The following is a 16,252-nucleotide window of genomic DNA, read 5'->3' as shown; positions in this document are numbered from 1 at the left end:
ATATTCCTTAAAGTCAATAATGTTTTCTTTTATCTAGAAGTATATGTATTTGTACCTTCATTTTTAATATTGACAAAATCTATCTGAGTGCAGGACTTTTACTTGCTTTATTTTTACACAGTGGAATTGCTACTTTTATTTAAGTTAAAGATCTGAACACTTCTTCCACCTCTGCAAATACCAGATTCAACATTTTATTGACAGGTCTCTGGACGTCAGTGTTACACATTATATTACAAAGTCAGATAAGGGACAGAGGAAATGTGCTACAGTAAACTGATGTGGTGATTGCACTGACTGTGATGACTGAATGTGCTTAAGTCAATCTGAAAAAAAGTAATGGAGGGGAGCTGTTCTTCCAGAAAAGGTGCTGAATCTTGGCACCTTTTGGAGATTGGTTTTTATGAGGATTCTTGTACAAAGTTAGATTGTAAACCTTACACAGCCTCACCGCGCCGAGACTCACATCAGAGAGAAACCATCGTGGGATTTTCCTTGGGACTCCCCCCATCTCTCTCTCTCTCTCTCTCTCTCTCTCTCTCTCTCTCTCTCGCCCACCTCGCTCTCCGTCCTCCTGTTCCCCCCTCGCCCCCCCAGCCGTCAGAGTTTTCCGTCCTGTGTCGGGATAACATCGTAAACTAGGACCACCTGACGGTAAGACCGGACTAAATGGAAGCAGCGGAGGAAACTCTCACTTACCGAGATGTCACCGGACTTCACAGGAAGCTGCTCCCAGAGGACAAGGATAAGGACAACAGGGACAGTAAGGGCCACGCCACCGAGACAAAAACCGACGAGTCCAACTATGTGGATCTGGACATGAAACCAGAAGGCGCAAAAACAGTGAAAGTGACTTTCACTGGCGAGGGAAACCAGCTGTCTGTGGTGAAATGCGACAGCTCAAAGCAAGGGGAGCATGGCAAGGAGTGTAAAATCACTTCACAGGACTTTGTTGAAGAGCGCTTGGAGGACAACCGGGCCACCGTCCCCAGGCCTGTTTCGGGTGAGCCTCCTTTGGAAACTCTGACCAAGCTTCCCAACACCGATCAGGACTCGGAGAATGAGAAGCAGCGCCAGGCCGAGCTCGACCCGAGTGACTGCAGCGAACATGTGCGCAGTGAGAGTGATGAGCTCCAGTACACGGACATCTATCTCAACAGTAAGACGGAGTCTGATGATGGTGCCAGCGCGGTGCTGTCCGACCACTGCGGCTCTGACACCGTGGAGGACGAGTCTCACTATATCACGACGCACGAAATCCAGCTGACCGAGCTCGACCACGACGTAGATTACGACCTGGGGCGAGGGACCTGTTGGGATTTTGAAGACAACAACCTGGTCTATTCCTTTGTGGATTACGCGTCCTTTGAAAGCGACGAAACGCAGGAGGGGACTTTGATACCTGCGGGCAAGAGCCAGGCGAAAGTTCAGTCTGATCTCGGCGGAGGAGCAGTTGTCACCACCGAGCAGGAGGATAGTGATCTTTGTGACTCGGACAAATGCGCCAGCTCAGATGAAAGCGTGTGCAAAAACCAAAGCAGAGACCCTAACGCGGCGAAAATTCACTTATCGATAAAAACATCCTCCAGGGCGGTGAACGAGCCTCACAACATCTTTGACAACGGCACCTGTGGGTACACAAGACACTTTGGAGACAGGAGCCACTTCTCTTTTGTGAGCTCTGGCACCAGAGCGGGGTCCTTGTGCGATAGAGCCCAATATTTCATCCCTGCTCCGGGCCGTCAGCACCTTGCAACCAAACTAAGACGGAAAGATATAAATGAGTATTCCAGCGGAGCGTCCAGCTCCATCAGTGAGCTGGACGACGCTGATAAAGAGGTGCGTAATTTGACCGCCAAGTCTTTCCGGAGCTTGGCTTGTCCATACTTTGATGCCATTAACCTTAGCACCTCCAGTGAATCCTCTATGTCGGAATATGGGCTGAATAAATGGTCAGCTTATGTGGACTGGAATTATGGAAACATGTCTCGGGGAAGAGAGCGGAGCGTAATTGCGCACAAGACTTCCAGCGCAACTCTCGAAATGAATAAGAATGTGGACAGTAGGAGACATGGTAAGTCTATCACCGACATGAAAGCTCCACAAACCAAAACGTACGCACTAAACAAGAGAACAACTTCTCAACACTCTTCCTCTTCTAGCAAAAAGATCGAACTGAAAGATCCTGTTCAGCCAAAGCAGCGTGGAGTCACGCTGAATTTCCGCTGTAATGTTGAAGCGCCTGAAGGCGCCAAACGCCCAAAATGCTCCAAGAAAGCACGACCCAATGAGGTAACTGGAACTGTGTTGGCCAGGTCAGGGTGTGAGATGCAATATAACCACACAGATAGCACGGGGGATACACACAAGAGAGCAGTTTTTGCATCAAGTCTATTGAAAAATGTGATTTCCAAAAAGATGCAGTTTGAAAATGAGCGTAAAATGGAGAGGGGAGAATATCCACCACATTCCCCTTGTTATCAAGACAGGATGAAAGAAAGGAGTCAAGGAAGAGGCTTACAAAGACAGACATCAGAATCAGGCTCAGGATTCACTGTTAATTCTAGTGATGATCAATTCCCGGAGGGCAGCAGAACCAGTTCCTGTGAGCCCACAGAGGAGCAGAAAATCCACAAAGCAGCAGATGATTCAGAAAGGTCACAACATGAGCTTTCAAAAGCACCACTCAGCCACAGTCAAAGTAGTGCATTTAATTCAATGAAAGAAGGTGAGTTCAAACCTGTAAAGGAGGCAGAACCCACTTCTGTAAGTGAAACACAGACCACAGCAAAAGACGGATTAGATACAAGCAGCATGCTGACAAAACTGCTTTTTGTTCCGAGCTACCAGCTCCTTTCGAAAGAAGACTTGCCAAGCCGTCCATCTAACACAGAGGCACCTTCTGGACCACAGAAATGTGAAAAAGAGTTCAAAACAGGCAATAATGGAAACATAGTAGGCAAAGAAGAAAACGAAAAGGGGGCAAAACCCCCTGAGATAAAAATATGTCTGAGAAGTGTGAAGGAAAATAAAGGCTGCACACTGAATATTGCCAACTTGTTAACCCCTAAAATAAGTTACAACACTGTTAACACATTCAGGGCAGTGGGTGATGCCAAATGCCACGTTTTGTCTGCTTCAGATAAAATCCCAAACTTTACTGTTAGAGACATAAGAGACACCAAATGCAAGTTTCAAACACCAATATATCATGTCAGAGATGTCCGTAAATTGGTAAAGAGTTCATATCGCTTTGTTTCTTTGGATAATAGCGACAGTAAATGTTCCACAGCAGCGGATAAACTTGAGGATAAGGCAGCAAAGGAGCCAGTTAAGCATTTATTACCATCACCTATTGTGATTAAATGTCACTCTGTAAAAACAAATGTTAAACAACAGACAGCTCAGGTGTCACAGAAACAGGCAGAGGCTGGCATCCAATCTGAAACACCTCAAAGTGAAAATACACCATCACATTGCACAGTTAGCAGGGTGCCACCTGTTGGAGCCAAGCAGCCACACCCTGACCAGTCAGACATTCAGCCAAATAACGAAACCAAACTGACAAAACAGAGGCAGGAAAAGTTTGCAGGTGAGACATCTGAAAGGAGAAATGAGCCTACAATACCAAAACAGGCTGCATTAGAGAAGCTCAAAGCTGCCGTCAAAACAATGGAGCAGCTTTATGTCTTTGATAGAAATGAATGGAAGCGTAAAACCCAAGCTCCACAACCAATCACAGGTAGCCACGTGTTGTCACTTATTGCCAGGGAGGAGCAGGGAGCAGAGGAGCTGGAGACAACAAACGCTGACAGGATTCCTCAGTCTTTAACAAATACCACAGACGCAGGCAAACCACAGGAAGATAAAGGAGCTCTGAATATTATACATGTTCCATATAATGATGACACGTTTAAAATACAATCACAGCAAAGTAAAACATTTAGTAACAAAAGTGTTCTTCATTTTGGCAATAAGGCACGTGTCAGCATTAGTTCAGTCAGTAACTCTATTCCACAAAGCTCTGCGCTGCAAACATCATCGACTATGAAAAGCTCCAACACACCGGCGGCTCCACTGTCTGTGAAAATAGAGCCCCCGAAACACGGCCAGGTGGAGCAGGGAAAGGTCAAAATCATTCCCACTAATCCCACTGTCGCACAGGCCTCCTCGGACTCTGAGAACTATTTAACCATACCGGGGCTGGGGTACACGAATGAAATCAAACTGCTGAATCGAGAGCCTGTTTCGAGGGAGGTGGGTGCAAACGTTAGCCAAATCAAAACACCTGAGCAGAAAAGGTCTCCGTTAATCATGGAGTACCCAGCTTCAAGCATCTACCATCACGCTGGTGCAACAACAGGGCCTCAAGCACAACAGCAGGTTTTGTGTTTCTCCCCCTCTTTCCCAGCTGTGTCGCCTACACCTTCTCCCGGAGAGACAGTCCCACAAACCCAGCGCAAGATGCTTTTGGATCCCACGACAGGACATTATTACCTAGTGGACACTCCCATACAGGCCACCACAAAGAGACTGTTTGACCCCGAGACAGGCCAGTATGTGGATGTACCCATGCCCCATTCTCCTGTGGCACCTGTCACCCCTGTCACCCCTGTCACACCTGTGCCTCTCTCTTTGTCCCCACTGGCACTGAGCCCAGGAGCGTACGCCCCCACATACATGATCTATCCGGGCTTCATCCCCTCGCCCACTCTGCAAGCCCAGACGGTGTTGCCACAGTCACCATGTCACTCTGAGGAAGCAGGTGGAGAAAAGGTAAAAAATGGCAGAAGCCCTAGGCCGGAAACTAATGCAACAGGCGGTGAGAGTGCGTACTACAGCGCAACAGGTGAGACCCCTCCAGGGCCGCTACAGCTACCTGTGAGCTTGGGACATGTGACCGCCAGAGGAGGTGCAGCGAGCTCTGACAGGAAGCCAGTTATCAGCATCACAACGCAACAAGGTCCAAGAATCATCGCCCCGCCCTCCTTTGATGGAACAACAATGAGCTTTGTAGTGGAGCATCGGTGACCAAGGAAACATCTCATCATACATGTAAGTTAGCACCTATTACAGAGTGGCAGTTTGTGTGTGGATGGTGGACACAGCACCATCCTTCTCCAATTCCCCTCCAACTTGATTAAAAACACCAGATGAGGTGTTGTCCCCTTCTCTGCTACTACTTCTTCTTTGTGTCCATATAAATGTGCTTTAATTTGACTGAAACAGTATACTTTTTAAAAGTGTTGCACACAAGCTTACTGACAGCTTGACTGAATCCATTAAAACAGACAAATTAAGTGCAGAAAAAACTGCCATTGTTATGTTTACAGTTAAAAAGTCACATTCATATTAGCACATGTATTGTGGCTCAATGAAAATTTTATTGTTACAATATTTCTTAATATATACAGTATAATTAGAAATATATTTCCTTGTATGGAAAACCAACCATTACTTAAAACGTAGCCTAATTTTAAGACATTGTTGGCATATAACCATGACAATGTAACCTTAAAAGATCACCCTGATTGTTTCGTTATTCATACAAATTCAGTTTTCAAGCAGAAGGAAACTTCCTCCTGTCTATGTCTTAGCAGCATGTGGATGTCTCTGAGCTACTCTTTCCAAATGTAGTTCAATACTATACCAATTGAAAAATAGCTCCAAGTCACTTTGATGTTGTAAGGTAAGTAAGAAATATTGAGACTGAAAGTTAATTCTTGACCTTGGACAGAAATGGAAAAAAAGGAAATGAACCTTTGGCTAAGATTTTTTTGTCAAACTAAAATATAAGGATTAAATGCTATTTTAAGGAACTGAACAAATTGCCCTTTGTCCAATACTAAATGAAAAACTAAAAAGAAAAATGCATTGTCATGAAGCTAAAACAAGGCTGCTTGTTTGAGACACAGTTTTCACAGGACCATGTTCATATCAAATATACATGTGCACAAGCTCCTATATATACACAAATAACTACTCAGTTGTAGCAATGTGCATATAATTGAAACCATTTTTACTTTCCACTCCTGTTAATTAATGCTCCATGCCCTAAAGTGACATTTATATTGATATTTTGAGGTTGTTGTTGCTGAACCATGTGGTCTAACAGTACAGCAGTATAACATTCACACAGTCATGTCTATCTGCATAAAGCTAATGTATTACATGAGTTTTTATATCATTTTTGTGTTGTAAATGTTGTTAAAGCAGCAGTCCAACACAGCAGTGGCATGTCAGTGTTAATAGACATGCAGTAGCTTCATGACAGGCAACCTGACTCCACTGATCTGTAGCAGGGCTTGCTGGGAGACTGGATTTTCAGCCGCAGTCCAGAGCGAGTTCTCTTTTCTCTGCATTACACATCGTCGGGCTATTTTAATAGTGTGAGACGAGTTTGTTTACATGGTTTATTCTCAGGGTTGGAAAGTGTCACAGGAAACTATTCCAGACCCCTTACATTAAGTTATTCTTAATCTGTGTTATAAATGCTTTAATTACTCAGATAACATTACAGTCCATTAATGTGTTCGTTCCTTGGTCGAGACATTTCATGAAACTTTCTAACCAGCTGGATGAGCTGGAATAATCCTTCTTGCATTATTAAACTAACGATCAGTCCACAGTTGAAGTACAAAATAATTATTACGGGATAGAAATTTATTTAATAATTAAAATAAAATAAACATAATAACAACATGTTGAAACTTTTTAGGCTGTCCGTTCAGATAAATGTATTCACATTAAGTTATCTGATTGCTCATGGAACAGTACTAGCTAAATATGTAGCTGAAAAGTTAACTTTCTAAATTTCCCACAAACCTTGCTGAGGGTTTTAGACACCGCTTTCCAAACACAACAGTTTCTTTTTCCACAAAGTTTACAGTTTTAGAGGAATAGAGTGCACACTGTAAAATAGTACTTGTTGATATCATTAAAGTTTTCAACTTATTTAAGTAAAAGCAAAGCAAGGTCTGTTTTTTTAGTGACCTGGAAATAGTTTCTAGATAGAGAAGTTGGTGTTAAGTTATATGTGATTTTTATGACCTGTGAGCACCACAAATCAAATGCAACTCAGTTCTACTGAGTTAAGTGTTAGAGTCAGAGATCTCATAACCTTATTAAATAAAACCATCGTTTTCGGCATGTACTGTGGGGACTTTGGTACGTCTCAGACTTGTCAGGTGTACCTCTATGTTGTCAGTACAGTCGATACTGTACTTTTTCACGGTTTATCCATCAGCTCCGACTCAACCTTTAACTGCACTGTGTAAACCTCAGCTGTGATTTAGGCTTAATGCTTGCTTATTAGCTTGCACAATTACTGTTAGCATGCCATATGTCACATTTACCAAGCTTTCCTCAGTATTCCAGGCTAATGGACTCACATGTTTTATCACATTTATCATACACAACAAAAGTACACTCATTTCACTAATAATGGTGTAGCCTGCCAAACATATTACTTCAGAAACTCAAGTGTAGCCTTGTTGCATAGGCTCTTTTTTAGCTGTAATTCCTGCTCATTCACACACAACACATTTTACACGCATTTAGTTCCACCATAAAGTTCCTGTAAATTTCCACTTTCAGGTTAAATTAATTTGGGCTTTTCTGCTTGTGACAGCAGGAAAGGCACAGGTGTGACTAATAACATTAATTATGACTTTGTTATTTATGTGTCCCAGTAGAGACCCACATGTGTAATGCACTAACTGAAACACCAATGTGAAATTCAACCATTATTAATGTTATGTAACTGTAAATGTGCACCATAATCAAATATGCGTACCTACATACAATAAAAAAATATGAAAACATTTGAAAGAATGAGAAGGAAAATAGTGTGTGAACAAAATTAAGTAGTCAAATGGGCCACAAAACATTTTCTATCTGTCCCTACCTCTCTGAAGCATTACCAACCCTCACCATGTTTGGTTCTGGCAGTACTAGTTTACAGAGGCAGAAGAAGTCTTAAGCTCTTTTACTTCAGTAAAAACAGAAATACCACAAAGTACAATACTCTGCTACATGCAAAAGTTAACATCTTAAGAGGAAATACATGAGCATTAGCATCAAAATATACTTATAATACCAAAAGTAAAAGTATTTATTAAAGCAGAATGGCTCATTTAAAAATAGTTTAGTGATGCTAGGTGTCTGTAATGTTGCAGCTGGTAAAGGTGGTAGTGACTTCATCTATTTTATCTACTGCTGGGTAGCTTAATCTTACAATATAATCTACCATATGGACTAGAAAGAATTATTTGGGGAGATTACGTTTACAAGCATCCCTCCCAAAACCCTTGAATGAAATAAAGGGAAATGAATGACAAATTGTATTGTTTACTGTGGTTTTATTTTAACAGCACTACTTTAGCACAATGAATTTGTAGCAGGTTCAAAGAAGATGCTGTTGTAGCAACAGATATCTGCCATGTGTACATAGCCTATATAACCAGAAGTTTAAATAAGCTTCACTTTTCAACCATATTTAGCCCAGTTTTAGCCCAGACATTTTGACCTGTTGACATGCTAATCATGAGATTCATAATTACTGTGAGACTACATGTTCATGCTCAAAAAAAACAACATTTGCCCCTGCAGCATGTAGGTCTACAGGTCGTTGACAAAGTCTTCTCCAAAATCAATCATCTGTCTCAGTAGCAGTGTATCAATGTCATCATCTGTGGTGATCTCTGAGTGGTAGTTCTTCACAGGAAAGATGCAGGTCAGTGGAATACCCAGCGACACACTGAATTTCTCCATCTAAATGTAAACAATTTGACAAATGAGAAATGACAACAAAGTCCCAAACAAAGAATTTTTGTATTAAAAAATATATTCCAACTTGAATAACAAGTCAAACCAAAGACTTACCTTTTCCTTCAGGGACTTGCTCTTATACACATTCCTTAGATCTTTTTTGACTTCTGGACAGGCTTCATCAATTTTGGTGAGAATAGTCAGTTGGGGAATCCCTGCCGATACAGACCAGAATGTGAGTCAATGATGATCACGTTTGTCAGGTTATTTGATTAACTTATTAAAAACCCAATAACTAACCCTAACCCTTACCCATGTCCCTGGCTGCAAGTCTGACTTCCCTCATCTTTTTCACAGTTTCATCACTCAGTAAATCTACTGTGCTGGCAGGGACGACACAAACCAAAACATGAACTTTGTCATTTAGAGTGGGCTTGTCGTTGTAGCTACTATCATCCTTAGATATGGTAGAGAGAGGATTGAACTGGAAAACAACATGAAATTTAATTAAAGAATGATTTTTGCAAGTAAATAGTTTCTTCTATATAAGAATATATTTTTATGTGAATACAATTGTTTATTCAAAACGGATCACAAGGCTGGATTGTGTTACTGAAATAAAGCCAACAAAGTTTAATGAAGTGATTAAATAACTGAAGTAATTCAGTAATTGTACTTTGTAACCATCTTTTATGTTTCCCCTCATGGCCAGTTTGATGTCCTCCACACCAACTCCTTTATTAGTGTCCTTCTCAAGGCCCATGATGTCAGTGAACTCAAAAGAGTAAAATGTTCCTGGTTGTCCTTTCTGGATTTTGTAAGTTTTGTACTGTAAAACAGAAAGGTGCAGTTATGATGACAAAAATACAACATAATGATCAATGACCATTTCTCATTACTTTCATCACAATTGCTCAATACTGCTGTTGGCCTGATCTGTACTGGAATTAACATTGCAGTTGCACATAAAAGATTTAATAAATTCAAATATACATTGAAAGAGTTGTTACATGTCATGAATATTAACAGAGCATTAATACATTGACCTTAAAATGGTAAAACACACACACAAGTGATTCATACTTCAGTGGTGAAGCTGTCTTGAGAGGTTGCATCAACCAAAGCTCGACCAGTGATTCTGCCTTGTAGAAGACAGAGTTGATGAAACTGGACTTTCCAGAACCAGCCGGTCCATGAAGCTGAAGTTTTAGTTTTTATTATATAAGAGATCAAATAACACATACTCACCCCCATTGTATTGTCCTCTTATTGTCCACTAAAAGCTGACAGCAAATAGCACAAAACATTAACAAAGCAAACTTACATGTAAGATGAATTCACCAAATCGGGAGCTAAAATCGGAATGTTTTAAATGTCTTACTCACAGGAGTGGGGCTGGCAGGTTGATATATCTTACTCACAGGAGGGGGGCTGGCAGGTTGAGATGAATTTTGTCCCATTGCTACAAAATAAAATATTTTTTATTTATAACTTGTAGTAAAGACAGAGAATAATTCAAACTATTAATTCAAGATAACTGGACTGACTTGCAATTTATCACTGATAAACCAGACTCAGTGTGCAACAATGTTGTAGATAATATATATTATAATATAATAAACTGCATATATTTATTTTTAATGACAATATTTAACATAAAATAAAAATAGAAAGTGACTCATGCACAGCATCCATTTAAAAAAAAAAACAAGACTTAAAGTAAATGTATAGCTTATTAAACTGAAGCAAAATCATATCAACAAAGAAGCTTCAAGCTACTATAGTTAAATTACAAAATTCTTACAATGCAGTTAACTATTGCATTTAAGGATAGATATAAAAAAAACGAAGTAGGTACTGAACTCGTGAATTGCTGGGGTGTGACTCTCTTGAGTCGATGTCTACTGGGATGCTGCAGCTTTTTAAACATGTTGACAACCTATTGACTTCCTTTCACTTTCTTTTTGTCACATGATTTCTTTGAAATGGGCTTTCTCTTCTGAGGTCATTATTTATTAATTAATCTAAGTACCCACTTTAACCCAAACCGGTATTTTTAACATGATACATAATATTAACATAAATCAAACCTTCATCATCACATCATAACTTATTTTTTTCAAAAGTGATTTTGTAACAGACAAATTATGTTGTCCTGCCAATGTCCATATCAGAAAACACTTCTATGTTTCATTCTAGAGCATGAAAAAAGTCATTTTATCAGGACACAAAACTGTCTTTGTCCACTTATAATATTAAATAAAAGCCAGGAGGAGGAGTTGATGTTGTTGTTGTTGTTGTTGTTGTTGTTGTTGTTGTTGTTGTGTTTGTAACCCCTCTCCAGACCTGACTTACAAGTAACCAGAATACCTACAAGTCCAGTAAATAAGCAATAGTATTTATTAGTTGATTTATATTTTGTAATAAATTGAATCTGCAAAGTAACTTAAGTTCATCTAGTGAAGTAAAAAGTACAATGTTTCCCTCCAAAATGTAGTAAAGTAGAACTATATAGTATCAGGACTTGGAAATAGGCCCAAGTCAAGTACAAGTACCTTACAATTGTACAGTACTTGAGTCAATGTATTGAGTAAATGGCCTAACCCTAATCCTAACGCAAAGATACAGAAAATACAATACATAAAGCAAAACAACACAAATACAGTACTCTCTAACAGACTAAAGATTAAGACAATACACATCCCATGTTTATAATATTTTCCAAGCATATGAGTAATTGAAATTGCACTTTTCAGCAAATTCAAGGCAGTTTAAAGATTTAACAGGAATAATGCGCTTAGTTCTCCTGGTTGCTAATTTGCAATAATCCATCCAGCTGGAGATGAAGGAATACATGCTAAAGCAGGCAGACCATGAATACATATGAACTACCAAAATACAGACATAAAGAGTGACTCCCTGTCTCTCTACTCTTGAAAACCTGAAAATGAATTCTCAGTTTCTCATGCACTCATATATACACACTTAGAACTAGTCACAGTCCATTCTCAGCTAATGTGTCAGAGAAATAATACAACTGCATGAGCATGAGGGGTACATGTCAGCTGGGTGCGTGGCAGGCAGGGGCCTAGCATGGGGTTGAGTAGTGGTGTGAAGAGGAACACAGGGTGTGTGTGTAACTGGTGGTGGGGGCGGTGGGGGTGTTTGCGGCGCGAGGGACGCGGGGGCATGGCTGGGATAGTGATGCAGGAGGAAAAGGTCAGGCAATGTGAAAGTATTTGTTGTGCTGATGCAGGCAGAGGACAGCTGCTCGGAGAGATCAGATGCTGCTGCAGCTCCAGCTTGGAAGCGAGTCTGCGGGTCTGAGATGGGGTCAACTTTTTATAGCCCCCTCCCCCTCTGCTTTTTCCTAAACAGGGAGAAAGAGGTGGAGAGCACTGCCGATCTCCAGCACTTTTACGTAAACAAATGGAGTAGCATTCCCCCAGCAGGGATTTGGCTGAATCTGGTCAGCTGGTTCAGAACCAGGAACTGAACCAGCTGACAAAAGCTTATGATAATGTCTTTCACAAATCATAAAAATAAATTAAATTATGTTTCCGCTTCTAAATTCTCACCTTGTTTTCACTTCATCCTTCTGAGTTTAATACCCATTTTATGTCTTCTCTGTCACCCCTAGACATCTTCCCCGAAGAATCTGCCTTCATTCACCGAAAGTGCAGTTTTCCACCCTGCATGTGATCTACTTCCAGGACAACATCCACCAACAACAATTTCTATCCCCACTATGTTGTGTTGTTTATCCTTGCAGCAGATGATACTGTAATCCTTATGCATTGCAGCACTTTGGAGGGTAAACATATTCATCCACGTCCTCTGGCTGATGCTCTGCCATATTGCTATATTAATCTGCTTTGTAATACTTTCCATTCAGCTGCTGTCTAGAACTCTTGAAATGCTGTTGGGGCCCTGAAACATGTCTATTCAAAAGGAAACAAGGCAAGTCTTCTGTTACAGCTACAGTTACACTATAGGCCAAGCTACTATTTTATTATTATGAATTTAATGCTACCATGTCTTTAAAGTGAGACTATGCAACCTTTGAAAAGCAAAAAAACAAATCTTCCTTTTACAAATGAAATGTTGAACTCATTAGCAATTCAATGCATTTAGGGAGTGTGCCGCTACAACGTTTCTTGGTTTGTTATGATCGTGTTAGCTAATGTTAACAATCCTGATGGATATTGTTGTGTAACTGACATTGCTGAGTCCGTTGGTCCGACATTATGTCTCTAGCTGTTACACTCTGTTTTAGGATGTCACAGACGTTTCAATGGTTATTATCACAAAGACAAAGCAAGAAGTAAACCCACCATACCTCTCCAGGAGACACGTCTCCCGCGTGTGGTCCCATTACAATAGTTTTGAGTATGGATGAATTAAGCTGGATACGTTACAACGAGTCAACCTTGGTTCTGCGGGAGTATGGGGTATAACCAATGTGTGAGTGAGAGCTGTTCAATAGAAAATCCGATGTGTTCTCACTAGATTTGTTCCTTGTGATCAATTCAGTCTCTGTTTTTCATGGGCAGTATTTCTAGGCGCAGACGAGATGTGGAGAGTATCTGTCATGGTGGCCGACGGGATTGTATCTCTGCTTTTTGCCAATGATGTGGCCCTGCTGGCCTTATCAGAATGCTTATCTGACTGTTGTGGTTAAGAGATGCTGAGCCTGAAGGTGATGCTCTCAATTTACCAGACACAAGCGGCAAAAAAGAGCTTCCTTTACGGGGCGGCTGTGCGCATGCATAGAGAGGGTGACGAGCTTAGGCATCCGGAAAGACCTCAGGGTAGAACCTCTGCTCTTTTGTGTTTGGATGAGTGAATGAAGGTTCTTCTGGCACCTATATTGGATGTCTGCTGGATGCCTACCTGTGGAGGTATACCAGACACATCCAAATGGGAGGAGATCATGGGGCATAGCCTATCTTACATATCTCATGTGGCCTGGGAATGCCTCAGGATCCTCCAGGAAAAGATGGATGGATGGACTTTTAGAAAACAATTAACAGAACACTCTCAATTCAATGTGACCTCCTGTAACTGCTGCTTGTGACAACAGTGGCCACTGTTAAGTTATGTAGTGTTGCTTTAATTCGCAAAATAAGATAATTACTTATAGTCAATACAACCCCTATTGTGTATTTTACACAGTTTTCTGAAGACAGGGACCATTTGTCTGCACCAAATTAGAAAAAAAGATTCACAGATTAAGGGGTAATTTTGAATCACCCCCTTTTTTTTCAGGAAATTTAAAAAATAATGAACTGCATTTATTGTTTTTAAAATAATATACTTTAAAGCTGTCCCAAGTAAACAACAAATATCTGACGTTGCTTTGTGTAATATTACTACTCTCCAACACTGATTTTCCACATTCATAATAACATTTACATGTGTTTTAGTCAGTCAGTGGCTCAAGTTCTACTTGCAGTATGTGTAACCTCTGTGTCATGACTCACAAAATGCTGCTAGTACCTGCACAACTGATAATGCTGTAAATAAGTGGTGTATGTTTATATTCTAAAAGCACGCCCCTTGCATGTATGTTGAGAAGAAAAAAAGAAACACAACGTGTGTTGCTCAGATGAAGTGGAGCTGGGACTCTGGTTTAACGGTGTACTTAGGTCTGTATTTCCTAAGTAGTGTTGGGCCTAATGAGTCAAAGCCAGCTGAGGCATTTAGGGGATAACTTCCTCTATTGGCGTTCGTTTATTTTACACTTTTGTGTAATGAGATGGGAGTTGGTGCGTGTCCATGTTTGTGGCTGTGAGTTATGTCTGGCATTTCAGCATTCTGTGAGCGTACAACTAGGAGTCATGTTACTTCACTGTAGACAGGAGCATACAGACTGTACATGTGTTGGGTGTGTCTTTACACACAGCAATGTCAGTTTCTCTTGTTTAAACGCCTTGACCTCTTTAGTTTAAATGTGTTGAATTGAGGTTTTCATTAAACTGACACATGACATCCACATATTTTATAATTGCTTTCTGTACTGTGAAGTTCTGAGGTTATTTTTTTTCCTGTCCAGTTTCCTTTTGAATATGCATTGGGCCATCATAGGTCATTGTGCTATACTTGACTCAGTTATACCAGCATCCCATGTAGAATTAATGCAAACTGTAGATTGCTATTTTAAATCTAAAGAAATATTAAAGGTATTTGGAGCTGCTGGTCAGTCTATGTACCTGAATTCTGTAAATTACATGTTATTATGCCTCTGTGACAACAGACTTTATATAAATTGCCCTATGAGTTGATTTCATTATAAGTGATATGAATTCATGCAGTGATTTGGAAGACTTGTTGTTGACTGTGCAGTAGATTGGACATGGTTTGCTCTTCAGAGCAACTTGATGTTTAATGCATTTTGAGGTGAAATTTTACTTAAATTTGTACATTTAATTCACAACATATTGTAATTCTTAATGATAGTATTATAATTATAATTCTAAATGAATGTGCCCTTGAGCCAGTGCAAGTTTAATAGTTATTTATTTAGAAATTAAAATTTAATTAAAAGTACCCAAAGTAAAAGAAGAGGAAACTTTTGAACTACAAGTCCAAATTGAGAGATATAATATATTACCCCTTGCCAGAGTTTTTAAAAGTATATGTTTGAAAGAAGTTGTCCAAAGGTGGTATATGATAAAACACATATTTCACTAATTATAGATTCATTAAATCCCATACATATCATTTTGAAACCCTGTGAAAACATAAATAAGAAATATATTATAATTTGTAAACTCCAGTAAACCAGCTATTGTAATGTTGTCATAAACATAAAACTCAAAAAAAAAAACCTCCCAAATGCATTTTATTAGTTTCTTGTATGACCTTTATCTGTGAATAATTAATGTACTTAATGCACTTAGATTGTCACTATTTCGTCACCAGCACTGACAGCAATGAATGGCTGTAAACATTGCTGATAGCAAGAGCACTATATGGACTTGTTCATTTTAAAATGAAACATTGTGAATTGTTTCTGGTGAGTTTTGCCCAAAGATGCACTGTAACATAGATAATATAATTTGTTTTAAAACATTCTTCCAGATGTCCTTCAACAAACCTGCTGACTTTGAGGTTAAATATGGGAAACTGACTGTATCAAAGCTTGCTTTTGTTTAAAGAAAGAGGGTTAGCCGAACGTGAGATGGTCTGAGATAAGTGTATTTATGAATGTTTAAGAAAAAGGACACATATTTGAATGAAGTGCCTTTATGGCAGTACTGCCACATAGTGGCATTGTATATATTTTATGCGTGATATCACCTGTGTTGCGTGGCTGCCCCAGAAAAAGACAGAGGTCAGGATGACAGCGGAGTGATACCTTGAAAGGAGAAGTGAGTGCTGTGTTTGCACTTACAAGGTTGAAAGTAATCAATATGATGAATGAGTGTCATGTAGACTGACAAGCCTACATATGTTTGCAATAAATTCAAAATGCAAGCTA

The 16,252-nt window shown here is 40.0% G+C and overlaps 3 protein-coding genes across 3 annotated transcripts in view; 1 reads left to right on the top strand and 2 right to left on the bottom strand.

The window, feature by feature from the left end:
* Nucleotides 1-782, bottom strand: part of LOC127354602 (leucine-rich repeat LGI family member 2-like) — a 14,725-nt gene extending 13,943 nt beyond the window's left edge. Inside the window, exon 1 of the mRNA XM_051384586.1 lies at nt 700-782. The gene's annotated coding sequence lies outside the window, so the exon portion shown is untranslated. The remainder of the gene's footprint in view (nt 1-699) is intronic.
* LOC127354600 (uncharacterized protein C4orf54-like) lies at nt 608-16,252 on the top strand. The gene is made up of 2 exons (XM_051384580.1): nt 608-5,055; nt 12,410-16,252. Exon 1 carries the CDS (start codon nt 670-672, stop codon nt 5,029-5,031), a length of 4,362 nt encoding a protein of 1,453 aa, XP_051240540.1. The 5' UTR covers nt 608-669; the 3' UTR covers nt 5,032-5,055; nt 12,410-16,252.
* LOC127354604 (interferon-induced protein 44-like) lies at nt 8,341-12,418 on the bottom strand. Its single transcript, XM_051384587.1, has 8 exons — nt 12,348-12,418; nt 10,155-10,231; nt 10,018-10,052; nt 9,853-9,907; nt 9,446-9,598; nt 9,082-9,253; nt 8,884-8,984; nt 8,341-8,772 (listed from the first exon to the last, which is right to left on the bottom strand). Exons 2-8 carry the CDS (start codon nt 10,227-10,229, stop codon nt 8,620-8,622), a joined length of 744 nt encoding a protein of 247 aa, XP_051240547.1. The 5' UTR covers nt 10,230-10,231; nt 12,348-12,418; the 3' UTR covers nt 8,341-8,619.

This window comes from Dicentrarchus labrax, unplaced genomic scaffold, assembly GCF_905237075.1.
Source record: "Dicentrarchus labrax unplaced genomic scaffold, dlabrax2021, whole genome shotgun sequence".
NCBI lineage: Eukaryota > Metazoa > Chordata > Actinopteri > Moronidae > Dicentrarchus > Dicentrarchus labrax.
The sequence above is the reverse complement of the archived record's forward strand: the minus strand, read 5'-3'. Positions and strand labels throughout refer to the sequence as shown.